This window comes from Struthio camelus, chromosome 14 (genome assembly GCF_040807025.1).
Source record: "Struthio camelus isolate bStrCam1 chromosome 14, bStrCam1.hap1, whole genome shotgun sequence".
In the NCBI taxonomy this organism is placed as follows: domain Eukaryota; kingdom Metazoa; phylum Chordata; class Aves; order Struthioniformes; family Struthionidae; genus Struthio; species Struthio camelus.
The window spans coordinates 20,209,865-20,226,681 of NC_090955.1; the positions used below are offsets into that span (position 1 = coordinate 20,209,865).

General features: G+C 36.9%; 2 protein-coding genes across 2 annotated transcripts in view; one reads left to right on the forward strand and one right to left on the reverse strand.

Moving 5' to 3' along the window:
• SYN2 (synapsin II) overlaps positions 1 to 16,817 on the reverse strand; it is a 193,473-nt gene that overhangs the window by 51,514 nt on the left and 125,142 nt on the right. The window contains exon 6 of the mRNA XM_068960338.1: positions 987 to 1,049. Within this exon, the coding sequence (XP_068816439.1) occupies positions 987 to 1,049 (63 nt within the window). The remainder of the gene's footprint in view (positions 1 to 986; positions 1,050 to 16,817) is intronic.
• TIMP4 (TIMP metallopeptidase inhibitor 4) overlaps positions 15,483 to 16,817 on the forward strand; it is a 32,553-nt gene continuing 31,218 nt past the window's right edge. The window contains exon 1 of the mRNA XM_009688142.2: positions 15,483 to 16,280. Coding sequence (XP_009686437.1) covers positions 16,151 to 16,280 — 130 coding nt within the window. The 5' untranslated portion in view covers positions 15,483 to 16,150. The remainder of the gene's footprint in view (positions 16,281 to 16,817) is intronic.

The following is a 16,817-nucleotide window of genomic DNA, read 5'->3' on the forward strand; positions in this document are numbered from 1 at the left end:
ACGTACATTATCTCCCTTTACTATAAATGAGATGGTGATGTTCCAAGTACCGAATACGGTTTCTAATTCTTCGCATATGCAGTCCATGAAAACTACAGTTTAAGTGACTGCTGATTACTTCTGGTCTCAATTAAGTTGGCTGCCAAATTTCCACTGACTTACTAAGTACTAACTAAAACAATCAGTCATAGGCAAAAGAACATAACATAGTTGCATCATTGTTCAATAAAATGCAATTAAATCAGTTTTCTAATGCTCGGTGGCAAATGTTATGTTCCTGGAACTTTTCAAGATTCAAGATGCTAAATATTATTATCCTCTGATGATTTTTAATCCAAAACACTTAAAGCACTCTGAAGAGTGCTTCAGTGAGAGAAAGTGGTTAGTTTATAACAACTGAAAAATATCACTGATATCACTGAAAGTGGGATTTAAATCATGCCCCTTGAACCATCATTGTGAGATAAGTAATATCAAAACAACTGTACTCACCACTGAAATGCAATTACTTGCAGAGAAAGAAAGCAGCAGTTATGTAGTGGTATGAAACAACCATAGAGCATACACTAAGACAGGAAATGAATAAAAATTCTGTATCAAGCTGAAACTAGGAGGGAATGACAGCAAAACTCTCCTAGATTCCCAGGCCCACATAGCTGGATTGTGCAAAAGACCCGGACTCTTAAATAGTTTCACTGCAGTCAGCTAAATTAATAAATAAGGTTCTGCTTTGGGAAAGCATCTCAACGTGCTCCCAAAACCATCCCCTACATATAAACTGCCTGAGAATGTACACATGTGTTTTTGAGTATTTTCTTAAATAAGGGTGCTTTCTTGAACAATAGACAGACAGGGGTTTGCGAGGGCAGGGATTTGAGACAGAATTCAGATGGGTGAAAAGCTAAAATATCTAGGAAGTGAAAAAACAGGCATATTATTTTAGAGAAACACCCAAGCTCCTAACATGCAATAAATAGCATCTGCACCTTTCCCATGCCTGAGTGAGCATGTCCAATCTTGACGACAACAGGAAACGTTGGCATTGTTAGCTAAAAGGGAAAACAAAAAAGAAATGTTAGGGATGATAATCATGAGCTAGATAATTAATACAGATCACTTCAGAAAAATTCTTTACACAGTCATGCAAGATTCAAAGGATATTTTTCCAGTCTCTTAAATCATGTCTGCATGTATCAAACTGATGAGGGAAAAAAGAATTTCTTGCACTGGTACGTTCCTCTTTCTTGCATGAAGTTTTGCCTTTGCTTTAAACATAACCAAAAAGAGTCCTGCCGAAGCTGATCTTGCCACGTGGTTATTCAAACAGGTATCCATAGATTATTTGGCTACCTAACTTAAACCTAAGTGAACTGAGATGTGTTAAAAATTACTCAACCTACAGTATGTCAGCTGATAGCAAAATTATAAGTGACATGGCTTATTATTTTAGGTTTAATTTCAAAAAAATTTAAGTATTTACCGGAAAAAGTTTGAGAGACGGTTGGGTTTTTTATTGCAGAGCCATACTAGAAATCACATCACTTTGGAGCAGTGATGTGCACAACGGATGCATTATATTTTTTAAGTTAGTTTAGGATTCAGGGAAAAATCCTTCTAGTGAAAAATCATTAAAAAAGAAGTATTTGCCATTATTTAATCAGATATTGTTTTGAAGAAGCACTGAACAGTTCAGCCTTCACTGTCAATTACTCTTCTGTTTCTTAGAAGTTGTAAGGTTCAAGATAAGGGTTTAATCACAATAATAAGGCGGTTATTCAGCGTCAGATGGAAGATACGCTTTTTTTTAAATGGCACATGTTGTACCTGTAATAAGTTTCATGGATTTCTCTCACAGATTTTAGTGCTTTAACCCCAGCAGGCATTTTTATCTTGCTCTGAATTGCTTATATAGTGTTTGTGGAGGGAAGAAAAAGAGGAAAGGCCACCCTCTCCTTAAAGATCATTTTTTTCATTCATTTCTGCATCAAACCCCAAATTAGGGCTAGAATAACTCTTTCCAAGAGAAGTTCAAATTTGATTTAAAGACTTGCAATTATGGAAAATTTAGTGCAATCCCTAGTTAGAATTATTCCATTAGTTAAATAAAGATGTCACAGAGTTATCTTCTGCCAGGACAGGTTTGAAATTTGAAATCAAGGAACAGCGCCACAGGCAAGCGGGCCATGAAGAAGATCTTAAAGCTCTAAACCTTCAGACCCTACAGCCTTAGCCCTCTAGATTGCATGCCTAGCTGCGGTGGCCACATTTCAATGTCTGTGTAAAGGCAACTTACATTTTTTGCAGAGAGTCTGGATACTTAGACTAGCACTGTAGAAATAAATAGCTAATAATACTTTGAAAGTCTTTATTTAATTCTTATTAAAGGAACCATTTCAAGAGTTGATCTTTGATCCAAAATACATTTAATTCTTTTACAGAGCCGTTTCAATCTAACTAATCTAAGTTAAAGGCACTGCATATTGTTTAATCATTGAAAAATTTGATTAGTTTCAAAATAGCCCAGACCACTTGCAAAAGCATCATACAGTAAAGGTCAGTCAGCTATTCTGCAATTTAAAAATTAAATTCTCTTTAAACTGTAGGAATACAAAGTCCTGTGTAGTCAACGTCTAGTTACTTATTTATTGCTTTCATATTTTAAAACCAGCTTTTCTTTTCCAGTTTTTTTTTTTTTTGGGGGGGGGGGGGCGGGGGGGGGGACACGACAAATCATTGCCTGACTCAAACTTCATAATGGCAGCAGCACATTTTTATGATTGAACTATAAACCACTGCAAGGGGGGTTTTAATGGAAATGCCGGCAGGCCTCTAACTATAGCAATACAAATGGCACTCCTGTAATTAAGAGGACCACGTATTTTCCCATGAGTCCCTAGCTCTGGAACCCTCTGTGGACCACAGGAACAAACACTAACTTACACACACACACGCACACACACAGACATGTGTATATTTATATGTATATTTTTGTGTGTGTGTGTTTGTGTGTGTGTGTATACATACATACCTATGTATATGCATATGTATACACGCTCACACATACACTCTGCTTTCTCCCTTAGCAAAATGCACAAACATCATTTAAGGCTACAGGGTTTATTTTGCTCTGGAGTCCAATATCAAGATTTCCTGCGGTACATACCACATCCCAATATAGACAAAGAGGGCAGCAGCGGCTGCAGGGGAAGAAGGCACTGAATACTGCATTTCAAAAATCAAACAGACAAAAACCTGCTAGTGCAGAATTCAGGGAAACATTAAGTTATCCCGGTGCTTTTCTTGTTTATATCTATTATTATGGCAGAGCTGGTGAAATTGTGCTTATTTTGAACAGCTTTTTCTTTATTCCTGCTTTTACTTTCTTTGACCACCACAGCTCCCCCTTAGCAGGGGGGGACTATACGTATGCCCTCAGGCAGTCGCTTCCCTATGACCAGTTTTCAGTTGTGCATGGTATTATTCTGTCAAGCAATAATAAAATCTGAAATTTCTCACTGGGATTACACAAAACGTAAATGATTTGAGCCCTTCCTCCAGCTCTTCTCAGTCTGCTTTCTTTTATGCTAATTTCTGTTCTCCACAAAACATAAATGGGTAAACATTAGGTAAGATACAACTGCGCTGCTAACACTGACAACTTACAGACTCCTTGGTAAGTGTAAATATCGTCTGTTTTCCAGATATACATATGAATATGCTGAATGGACTGGTAACAAACATTTGTAGGAACTGGAAAAACTGCCATGGCTCTTTGTGGGAACCTTCATAAAAAACAGTTTAGATTTTTATTTTATTCCTGATGTTTGCTAATACGACATCTTCATTTATTCAAATAATGTCATTGAGTATTAAAATGTTTTATCAGCTCCTAAAACTTACAAAAGATGCATTCAGTCTATATGCTTTCATTTCAGTGGTTTTAACTTCTCATATTGTTATTTTATAATACATGTGGGGTTTCATTTCGAAAGAACCTTAACTTGGAGTAAGTTGCCTGGCTAAACTCTGGTACTACTTTGGTCTGTGAATGTGAAGACATGTTCCCTCAGGGAGTAAAAAGAATATTATGTTGTGCAGATAAAAAGGAGGAGCAAAAAATCTCCTGAAGCAGAATCTTTTAAACAGAAGTCTAGATTCCTAAATTTCAAACTGAGAAACATTTAGCATTGAATTTCCTTTCTGGACTGGCTCACTATAAGAGTTTCTGTCATTTATTAATAACAAGAATTAAATTTATATACTTAATGACCACAGGGCACCTTCAAACTGGGAGCTCATTCATGTTTGACATGAGTCTTAATGAGTATCACAATAATACTCTAAAACCTCTTGGCAGACTGGCCACCTGCCTAAGCGGTAGAAGTCTTAACCCAGTCTTGGTTAACTGGACTGCTGAAGGGTCCAAGGACAAATGAGAATGAGAGATTTAATATTGGAAGTGATTAAATCCATAATGGAAATATTACAGCCTTTATGGGTTTAAAATGTGACTGTAATATCCTGTCTGAAAAAATCTTTCATGTTTTTAATAACATATCTGTCTCTTCCCTATCCAAATAACTATGTAACTAGTTTTAAACTAGTTGCAGCAGCTGTAGTATTCTTGAATTTGTTTAAATTACTGATAATAATATGGACAGCTACCCCTCAACATCTCTCACAGTCACAGATTTTCAATTAACTTTTCCCCAAAACTATTTATATTGGTTGAGTAAGAGCAAAGACAGTACAGTATAAACTCATGACATACATTATTTTCCTTTTGCGCTTTTTGTTTCCCATATTACTGACAGGCAATGAGCAAAGTAATTATAGTTGCAAAGAAACTACTTAGATTTACAACAGATGAAGAACTATCTCAGACTGGAGTTACACTGCTAGAGTTTCTAAATCTGGGGAAAATTTGACCCAATATTCTCAAAATGCTGAATAAACATTAATTAAGGCAAGTGTGCATCCAAAGCAAATAGTTTTGAAATACATCACAAGCAAGTTTCTCATGTCATCAAGTCTCAGAGTCAGGTCATGACATCTATTGAATTAGCCAGCTTGAGACCACAAAGCTTTTTGAAACTGCGGGTGTGGGGAGCAGTAAGTTATCAAATCTTCTTCATTAAGGCTTGAAGTGTTTTGGATTTTTATTTTTCTTTTGATGTAAATTGGTATTTCAAACACTCCTTTCCCATGCTGCTAGGATGATTAGCAAATTAGGTTCAAACACAAATTAGGTTCAAATCATTAGTTACCGTCAGTGTTTTAAATCCCTAAAATCTGCAATGTAATACTGTATTGCTTCTCTGAAATGTCAAGATATTTTCAATACATTGTATGGTGTTTTCATAAAGGACTCAGGGCTGGCCTAACTTCTGTTCTGATCCCACTTATTAATGATTACACAGAAGGAACACAGAAATGCTGACAGTTCAACCAATTTCAGAAAACACTGCCAAATAGTCTTTGTTTTTGCCAGAAGATTTTAAAAAATCTCAAAGTTAAAGTGGTAAAAAAAGACACATTAAATGATACAGTGCTCAGAAAGAAAAAACAAGAACGGAGAGAACTGCTGTTGACACATCAGATAACCATTAAAAAGCGCGGGTTCCAAAACTTGTTCAGGAACAAAGAAGTTTTGAGAGCTCGAGGCTGCAAATCTGGAGATGTACAGCGGCAAATAGCTAACTGGAGGTGGACAGAACATATTACAGTTTTGGCTAGGTTAGGAAGCTACTTTGAAAAACATTTGAAATAATGTATAATTTTAGCTAGCTGGTCTGTAAATTCTAGAAATAATGAAAATAAAACTAAGCATAGTCAAGCAGCCAGAGATCAACATGTAAAAGTTCAGGTTCACATTGAGAAAAAGGAAGGAAACCATATTCTTCTGGAAGATTTAGTTTTTTAGCCACACCTAGATTATTTATACAAGTATTTATGAGCAACATTCAAAAAATCTAGGTGTATCCATTGGTCCACAATGTTTAACAGCCCAAAAAACACCAAGCCTAGGATGCTCGTGTTGTTGAGATTATCATTTTGGAACTGTAGTGCAGCAGGAGGTGTTAAAGAAGCAAGAAGATCCTACCGGGCATGAAACTCGGGGGAAAAAAAGCATTTGTAAATGTAACAGTTTTGCAGATGGAGCTGGCAGAAAGCAGTAACAAAGGAAACTGAGAGGGAAGACTCGGACTTGAGATGTTTAAAGAACAACACAAGAACTGCTCTGTGGAAATACTGAATTGAAACATTGGTATAGAAATAAATGCTACAACTCTGAACTCTGAGCAGTTAATTAACACATTTACAAAGTTTATACATACTTATCTGATTAATGTCGGGCTCATAAAGAACTGCACTCTTTTTGCACTGTATTTTTTTTTTTATCTGCTACCCATACTTTTAGTGCACTTCTATGAAAAACAAAAAGTGGAATCAGTAGTCTGCATGAATGCTTCTTGGTCATTCCTCCCTCCTGAATTCATCAATAGAATTTTTTTATACTGAAATTTTTGTACTGCACGTATAGTTCCAGTGCAGCAGCAGCAGCAGCAGAAAAAAATCCTGTTACTTGAACATATCAACGAGAGTCATGTCCTTCCAATGAACCTGACAAAATAAACTTGTGTTTTAAAAAGAAACAAAACATACATTGTAATTAGAGGCAGCTGGCAGCGCTATTAGTCTGGTAGATTAGGTTCACTCTTTAGGATTTGTGCAGCAATCAGAGACTTGACATCCCCTTGTTACAACCATATTTCTGCTTTGTCAGTTTATTCTTTTCCAGGCCTGAGCCAAACCTAAAGCTCTAGCCAGAAATCCTACTAAGGTAACTTTTTTCCCTGAATAGATTCTAAGTTAGTTGCAGGGTGTGATATGGTTTCACTGTAATGAATTTTGAAGGCCTTGTCTAATTCAAAGATTGACTTTTAGATGACAAAACGTGTATACCCAGTGCCGTGCAGGTTCAGTGACTGGAATGCCATCGCCATCTATATATATTGATTCCTCAGTGTATAAATATACTTAGGAAACTAGATGATGAAACCAGGCAGTTTTTCTACATGGTAACACTGCACAGAGCCTTCTATATAAAACACGATGACCAGTCACTGGACACACTTCCATTTTTTATTTTAATTTAGTTATGAAGTCCATTTACTCTTAACCAGCTAAAGGCTTGAAAATGAGATGCTGTTTGCTAAATTCTGACCATTATAGGTATTTCAGTTATTTGACTAACCTACTCCCCAGACTAAAAATTTCCCACGTGAAAGTTACCTCATAACAATAAAATTACCTTATAGACAGAAGCACTTCCCCTAAGTAGATGAGCAGGAAAATCTAAAAAGCCCAGTTGCTTTCATGATTCTCTTACTGACTTCAATAGCATGAATCATTATTATCATTGCTTGTTACTATTTGGTCTGCATCAGTGCTTGAACATTGAGGATTCTTTGTAGTATGCGCATACAAAGATAAATAAGATGTCTACCTTCATTTTACTCATTTTATTTTATTAATCTTTAATTATCTTTCCAGCTAAAGATTTCATAAATCTGTACTATGCTTTCTACTACAGAAACAAGTACCACTATTACCCTCTACATCACTGATGTGAAGGTTATTTAATTAACCAGCAGACTGAACGTACAGTCTTGATCTGTTCCTGTTTTGCATTTTTCCTTATGTAATGTAAATAATACCTATCTATTCTGTGATTTTGTCACTTTAAGTCTATTTAAGATGAATCCTAAAACTTTGAGATTCATACATTAACTACTCAAAGGCTCATAAATTTTTTGAAATTTAAGTATTTTCAAAGAATGCTTAGAGTTACATAATATATTTTTTTATGAGATGTAACCCTAATTCTTGTAAATGTAATTTGAATTGCTGTAGTTAAGATATATTGTAAAATGTAATCAAGCTTCATATAAAAATAAAACTAAGCAAAGATCTTCTTAAAAAAAAAAAGCCATTTACTGGTTACAAAAAAAGAGAGAACAGACAATTTTCTGAGGGTGGTATTCACACTGGCTTTAATGTCCTCAATGTTGAGCTGACTAGAGAAGCCACAATAGGAAAAAAAGAGGGAAAAAAAAGTAGCAACAAACACACACAAAAGATATTTCATAAACATGACTTACCTCAAGCTCAGTGTTTAAATATTTATCTTTCCAATAATCCCCAAGAAAAGTTCATTTAACCACTCTAGTTCCATGTAATTTATTTGTGGAATATGCATCAGACTAAATCTAATTTTGCTCTGCTTACTTTGGGAAAAGGAAATTAAAAATGAAATAATGAAGGTGGCTTTCTATTCATTTTCTTCTTTCCCAGAAACAGGCAGGAAGAGTCCTAAATCAATAAACAAGCAGAAGATGTACTTTCCCTGGTCTATTTGGTTTTAAGAAAATACAGTCTAAAGATAAAAGGTCAGGGTGCAGACATGCAGAAGGGCTCTATCTCCAGCAGGGGTAGCTCAACATATTCCTCTTGTCCTTAAGCAGAAACCTCACACTTAAGCAGTTACTCTCAACAAACAGAGAACAACTCAGAGATATTGAGCCAGATTTTCCACTGTCTTGTACCTTGAGAAAACAAAGTAGATGTTAAATTCTGTCTGTATGGAGGAACATTTTCTGTCCACTTTATGCAAGTGACAAGCCCAGGGACAATCTAAAATGGTTATATTATCTTTTTAGAAGTACGGGCACCGAAGAAATTTAAAAGCTCAAGTGCAGGAAAAGAGAAGAGCTTAAACTTGTTTAGTTTGCAAGGTTACCAAAGGGAGACAAATACAGCTTAATTGTGATTTCTTGATTCAAAACACAGGGTTAAGATGGCTTTTAAACTAAGCGCAATACACACTGGATCCTGGGAATGCTGGGCCACCTCAGTTCCCACTGATATTAACGGGAGTGATACAACACTGGGTCTTCTGAGCACCCCCTGTACCCAGTTCCCTCCACTGCCATTAGAACAAGCTTGTAAGAATGGGCCTCCTTGTACTCACTGAAATCAACACAAGTTTTTACGTGACTTTAGTCTATAAAGGGACACTGCCAAGTAAATCTGAACCAGGAAATCAAACTAAAATGCCTTTGTTCCCACAAATACTATCCAAGCCCAAAAGCACAGTTATCTAAATCAATATACAAGTGACTTGATGGTAGAAAAATCTTAATATTTTTTCTTACACTTTTAATTCCCGTGCAGTGCGAAAACAGAAACTGTCATGAACAAGAAAAACAATGCGTAAAGTATAATAGTAATGAGTCAAAAAGAGCAGTTCCCACAAATTTCTAGTAGAAATTCTTGGGAAGAAAAAACCTTTACAGATACAAATTATATTTTGATTCTGGCATGTTAGTGTTTCATTCTGTTCAAATCATTCTGCCAAATATTTTGCAAACTGCTGCTTCTAAAACAAAACAACACTTTATTGTCAAAAAGTTACCCAAATTGCTGTGACCATACAGTATATGTGTTTTTTACTACTGTATTTAGGAAGTAAGAGCTGTAAATACCATGCCTTTTGAAGTGGACTATAGCACATATAAAGGTACTGGAATTTAAAATCCATGAAAGGCTCATATATTTTGTGAAATACTACTCTAATTCTGAATTTTCTACACAATTATGCAATTTTTGTATGGGATGCATACTGTGGCTATACTGGACAAATTGAAAACAGTTTTCAGGAAGAATGAACACAACATAAAATGAAAACTAGAGAGGAAAGAACTCTGGTAAAGCATCAAGAGAGTGACAGATAAACTATTCCTGCGGAGAATCCCGCCTGCAATCATTCTAAAATAAGACTCATTTGCCACAATGGAGAGAGAAAAGGATAGAAGTGGATAAAAAAATTACAATCTGTAGCCTGACAGGAGCTAACGTACACAGAACAAGTTATCTAACCAAAAGACACTGTGGGGAGTCAAGCTGCTTGACATGTGGGAAGGGGTAGCAAGCTCTCCGTTGCACATCCTTATTCTCTCCTTTACAATTAGAGAGCCTCTGAAAACGCTATATGGACAATCCCCATGCAGCCAGTTCCCAAGCCCCCGACATAACTCAAGGTATCAAATTCAACGCCATCCACAGAAATACTCGTGACCAGTACCCGGGAAGCTATAACCTGCACAATGCTGCCTCTTAGTAAAAGTGCAGCACAGAGAAGGGCCACACTCCAGTGCAGGTCAGCAAGAGTCAGTGCTGCTGAAACGCGGCAAGAGGCAGAGAGGTGAGATGAGAGAGCAGACAGAAAGGGGAATGGACGGATGAGCACCACAGAGTAGAAGTGATCTGACAGTATTGCTTCCCCCCATGCCAGCTTGAAGGCCGATGCATCTCACTCACCGCCTTTGCCCCGGTAACTCCCAGGGAAGAGATGAGAATACCGTGACGACAATGCGAGTTGGCTCTGGGGTTCAAGGGAAGCAGTGGTTCACTCCACCCGACTCCGTGCATGTGTAACATCTAACTGTGGGAGAGCTGGTATTTTTCGTACAAGTCTCAGGGGGCGGGGGGAGAGGGGCATTAGAAGAAATAGAAACCATGATTATAATTAATGACTATTTATTTATTCCAGAATGCTGTTGATAGATACTAAGGCTAGATATTAAAAGTTAATAAGGATCGCAACAACCAGCAGTCCATAAAGCCCCTTCAGAATTACAAGAAGTCCCATGCAGAATTAAAGGTCTCATTGAAAAGAGGTGAAGCTGATCATAGATCTGACTGTAGCCAGGTTTCCTGCCCCAGGTTTCCTTTCTCTGCTGTAGCCGTCAGTAAAAACAGTGAATTATTCCCAATCCTCTTTATTTTTTATATTTACTAGAAAACAGAAATGAGCAGACACTGGATAGATTTAACTAGAGAGAAATGAGAAAGTGCCAGGTGTTTTTTCTCCTGTGTCAATAATGAATTCAGGGAGTCAGTGACCATGTCCCTTGATGAATGAAGTTTTCTATTTCTTATTAGCACGCGTTAGTTGTATCAGAATACAACCAAGGAGTGGGCACTATTTAATGCTCCTATGCCTCACACTTCAATAGTGTTATGACAGAATTTGCTATGTTACTTAACAAACCAAAGGAAACTCCATATTATAACAATGTACAGCGTGGTGAAAGAGGCCCAGTACTGTCAGTCCACCTATACAAAGAGAAAAAAGACCAAAAGTTTCTTTTACTTTAGTTTGCATATATTTATAAAATGTTAGCTACTGTTTCTGTGCTATTATTTAAGATATAAGATTATCTTGTTTAAAAATTGGGCAAGGAATAGTTCTATGTCTTTTTGAACTAATAAGCTTTATATTTTACAATGCCAAAATCTAGACTGCAAGGGAGAATACGTGCTGAGCTTTAGAGTTTCTTTTAAACTCTCTAAACTTAATTTTCTTGCTACAACGAAAAATAGTAACAATATATAGTATAAAAAAGCAAAGTGCAGCTTCAAGCTAAGAGCTAATGCTCAATGATACTGTTCAGAGGTAACAAGTATACAAACATTGTACTGGTATCAGTAAGAGCTACAGGTGATATTGTAGCTTCTCTGGTAATTGGGCTTAAAATGCATTTTCTTGCATTTGTGAGAAGATGTTCCTGAGTACAGAGATTTTGAGAGGTATTATGATCCATTTCAAATGCTATGTTGTGAACAGTTTCCAATTAGAAAAGCTTTTCTGAATTACTTTTTTACTCCTTTCAAATGACGTTCAGACTTAACGCATGTAAGATATTTAGAAGCCATACTGACACCCCCAAAATAGCCATAGTACAGTAAGCAGTAAGATGATAATACTGCAGCCACCTGCAATTACTGTTCAATTCAACTGCCTTAGTCATGCCTACTATATTGGCTATATGTAAAATAAATTATTTGAGGAAGAAACTCTTTTTTCAAAACAATATAAAAATGGTAAAATACTGACTTTGTGTCATTGGCTAAAAAGCTAAGCCTCTGAAAGACTAGAAGACCAGAAGACAACTGCAATTTGAAGAATTGTCCCTCTTCCCTCTTCCCTTTCCAGCTGCTGTTTTGGTATATTAACAGATTGCCGTGCAATGGTATGGCCTCAAGAGAGGGCCTCCCTCTCTGAAGTGAACTAGGCTCCATGTATTTAAGGATTTATACTGGCATATAACTCTTTTCTTGTAGTCATGACAGTTCAAATATTTTGCCTAAAATATTTGCAGTTTATCTTTTTGGTGACAAAGTCAACGTTTAGATAGTAATTGAAAATAACTGTGCTTGTTACCCACTGAAAGCCTGGCATGTGGAAGGGCTGTAGCGCCTGCCTCCAGGCGCCTGGCACACACTGCTAGGCACAGAGCGGTGGAGACTGAGGCACCATGACACCACAAGCACAGTAAGAGTAGTTATATCAAAAAGATCAAAACAGCGCTTCCAGTTTTCAGATGTAATGTTAAATAAAAAGTGGAAGACAAAGACAGAAGTACCGTAGGACTAAAAGATGAAGTTGGCAGTTCACTGTAAACATGCAACTATGTTATTTGCTCTTCTAGGTTTTGAACCTTGCTTAAGCTACTTAGCTATTTCTTAATATCTCAAGATGGTGTACACATTTAAGTGGGATATAGAAATCACTGGAAACAAAATTCACTGAAGAATTATGATAACGGTACTTTACTCACTGCTACAAAGGTGCAGATTCTATATACTAAGACCAGAAGTTAATTAGACTTACATTAAATCGTAGCAAATCATAGTTTCATCCAAGGAAACTAGCTAAGTCTGAAGAAAGACACCATTACCTGAAAAAAACATCTTTATCTGTATCAGTGAAGTCAACAGAATTAAGTCAAATACTTCAGCAGATAAGATCTTTGGTAGAGAAACAAGTTATTAATAAGGCACTAAAAGGTACTAGAGTTCAACTTTTGTTTTTAAATATGATCCAAAGCCAAAATTAACTATCTGGATAAAATTGGTCTTGAATTCTGGTGATTTGTTGCTATCAACTTTGCCTTACCCCTCTCTCTCTCTTGTGGATTTAATCTCACTATAGTCTGAACTTAGAAAATAATTTATTAGCCTAAGCTAGACTCTGTTGAGGTTTTCTATAAATATCACTAACTTTGTTTTAATTCTGTCAGGTAATTGTTTTCTTCATTCATTCCTTGAAAGGTTTCTTTTTTATTCTTTGCAAGTATCAACTGGATTATGGTAAATACATTTAACTCTGCAGAAGTGCACATTAGGTAATGAGGACTCTTTCCCACCACTGTAACACAGCATGAAGAAAAGAATCAAGGGCTCAGCTCCCTGCCCTGGCTTTGGAATGCAAAAGTAGGTGATAAAACTTACTCCTTCAGAATGAAGGTTTGTCAGAAAACAGTTTTGCTGAGGTTTCTAAAATTGTTCTCCTCTTACAGCTCACTAAGATTGTATCAAAGTTGTCATGAAGAAGTAAGAGATAAGCCTACCAGAACTGCTCTTTTGGTAGACTTGTGTGGGAAGCAGAAGACCCAGTTTCAAGGCCCAGCTTTGAATGGGCAAGTCTCTGTACCCCAGGACTGCCGGGTGTACGTATCTGGCTTCTTTTCTTTATCAGCCATTGTTCCATGTTGGGTTTTAGAAACCTTCCAGCGAGAAGTTTCACTGAAATACACAATACCCTGAAAGGTCTTACTGCTGACTGCATATTCCAAGCATGTTCCTTCCAATCCTGACTAGGTCGAGAGAGATCTGCAGCTGGAACCTCTTTTACAGCCGCTCACTTCTCTAAGTGCAACCACGCTTTAAATGTTCCACCTAGGTACAGATGGCTTTGCAAGACTCTTAAAAATCTCACTGGATTGTTCCAAGAGTAGCTGCAGGCGATACTGTGCAAGATTGTACCAAAAAATGTGTTTTTATAATATTTTACAATTACCATATGAGATTTAGTTTTATCATGTTTACATTTCTATACAATCAGTTAGACATATGTATTTAATTCCCAACTATGTCTACAGGATAGTTGTGAATGAATTTTTCACTTGTCACGAAATTATTTTTATATTTTGTTATCAGGAAAATTTTTAGGAGTACTAGTATGACTGTACTGGATATAAGAGTCTGTAAGACATGCAGACCATAATATTTGATGTGCTATTCTGGACAATATTAGGCAAAAGGTGCCTTAGTTCACCATCATATAGGCAGATAGGCTTTCTTGATATAGGAGAAGACAGTTTGCTCAATGTATTTAGTTATTACTTGAATTTTACTGAGACAGTAATCAAAATGGTCTATTTAGATCATCTATGCCAGCAGCCATGTGATGTCATCTTGAAACAAATCAATGGCTCTCAATTAATTCCTTCATCACTTTCCACTCCTACTGCCTTAAGTTAGACTTTGAAATCAATAGTCCTAGAACTATTGACCACAGAGGCCATTAAAATACCTGCTTGGGTTTTTCTGCTACCTTCTTGTAGCTTGAACTTCCTGGGTATGATTTCAGCCTCGCATTTTTTTTTTTTTTTTTTTAATCTCTTCACTCATATGAAAAGTTTCCTGAAAGAAGTAAGTTTTTTCCAGGTAAGAACAGAGAAGTACATTGATATTAACAAGTCTAGGTTATTTTCAGCTATCAGTGGACTTGGATCCGATCTTATTTGAAGCTGACATGTCAGGCTCCCTTCCCCCCCAAAAAAAACCCCACTGCTGCTTGAACTAAGTTAGCACAACATACACAACATTCCTGGCTTGGTTTTGAATCTAGCTCCAAACTTTAAAATTAAGACCCAACTCTAATAATTCTGAGTATTTGTGGTAGTGATCTTTTTTTTAAACAGATAGAGTGCTTCTATGGAGGGGGATGTAAACAAAAAAAAGAAGAATAAGAGCAGCGGCTGTGAACCACACACATCTCTAAACATAACAAGCTACTTTGTGTACTCTAAAACTCAGTAAAATACATTTTCATAAGTCTTGACTGAAGTGGTGAAATTATTTTATTGAGTTTTCAGTTCTCAAGATTGAATTGTGAAATGACCAAATGTGTAATCCTTTAAGCAGTTATGCTCTCCGTGTCAGTCTACACATGTATTTTATTACCCTCTCTAAACAAACCTTAACTTGCTCCTCTCTAATCAAACCCTCTCTAATCACACCTTAACTCGCTCCTTCATGAAAGAACTTCTTCATAAAAGGAGAGTGTGTGCATGTTGCAGATACCCAGATTGTCACAGCAGCAAGAGATCTGAAGTTCCAAACTCTTCCGACTTTATGTCTGTGTTTCATATCTAACATGAGCCAGAAAACGCAGATACAGATCTGTGTTGATTGGGTCTTATATTAACAGGGAATGCAGAGTAAGAGCTGTACCTGCAACATGTCATCACTGGTATATTTTCCCTTATTTCAAATTATATCTGTGATGAAGAAGTAAAAATCGGCTTTTATTTCAGCTTTTATTTTTAATTCATTATTCCTCGTAATTATCCATTGTTCAAGGCTCACAAATAGAGCATTGAAACGTTTCCTTTTCATGAATGAAGTTCTGTCCAGCCTGCAAACAGGCACATCATTTCAAGAAAATGCACAGAAGTGCAGGGGAAGATCAGGGACTGCAAATGAAAACAGAGTTTAAAAAGGACAGCTTTGTATACTTGACCAAAATAGAGAAGGCGACAGAACTATTTTTTAAATTCGGACTGGAAGGAAATTTACTAGAAAAAGATAACGCCTCTGTTCTGCTAAAGATCAGAAAACCAGCTTCAGATACTTGCAAAAGAAGTTTTGTAAAGGCTTTTGATTATTAATAGTTAGTACTGACTCATAAGAGCAACATCTCAAGGCTTACTAAGGTAACCTCTCTTCTGGTACAATAACTTTCACCAATGATGTGCTTTTTCCTTAAAGGAAGGCGGAGTTACGAGTTAGTGTCAGGGCCATAAATAAGAGGGTCTTATGTCAGGGAAATTAGAAGTCAGTTAACATAAGCGTATACTCAGACTGAGCATTAGAGGGCTTTTCTAAACCATCCAAGTCTATTGAATTTGAACCGCATACAGAAGAAATCAGAGAGTTATTTGGAAGTTTAGATATAAAAAGCAACAGTAAGAAAGCATTCTCTCTTGGCTGACTGGCTAGCCGTGCTCGAAGCAGCATGAATCCTGCACTTGGTACCTTGCTGCTTCCAGTGCTTCTACTTCTGACCCCCCGAACGCAGGAGCTGGCAGAGGCATGCAGCTGTGCCCCGGCCCATCCGCAGCAGCTCATCTGCGATTCTGCTCTAGGTGAGTCATAACAACGCCGCGCTTTTACTGCTGACGGTAGGAAATGAAATGTAGCTAATCTAACTGCTGTGATATTTTTCTGTACAGCTGCAGGGGAATATGTTTAACCAGGTGGCTTAGCGTCTCAAAGGATTTTGAAACAAAATGACTGCCTAAAGCCCTTTGAAAGAGAGGGCTATGGAAAAAAATTGGCAGTTGCTGTTCTGCTTTTCTTGTTCTTCCAGAACATTTTGTGGGTTACAAATTGCTGAAACTGCTGTATTAGCGCTTTTTTCTTTTTAACAGGAACAACTTCTATATTAGCCCCTAACGTAGAGTAAGCAGGGAAGAATACCTGCACTTTCAAAGGGCTACTGTTAACACTATCTGTAAGAGAATATTCTATCTAAATATGTGCATACCATGTGTAAACTATGCATACAGATATCTGTAGCACAGCTGGCTGCATAGCACTCTGGAAAACAAAACAAAAAACAAAACAAAAATCCTCAATGATAATATACTGAAAGATTTGATCTCTGTTCTGCTCCGCTACAA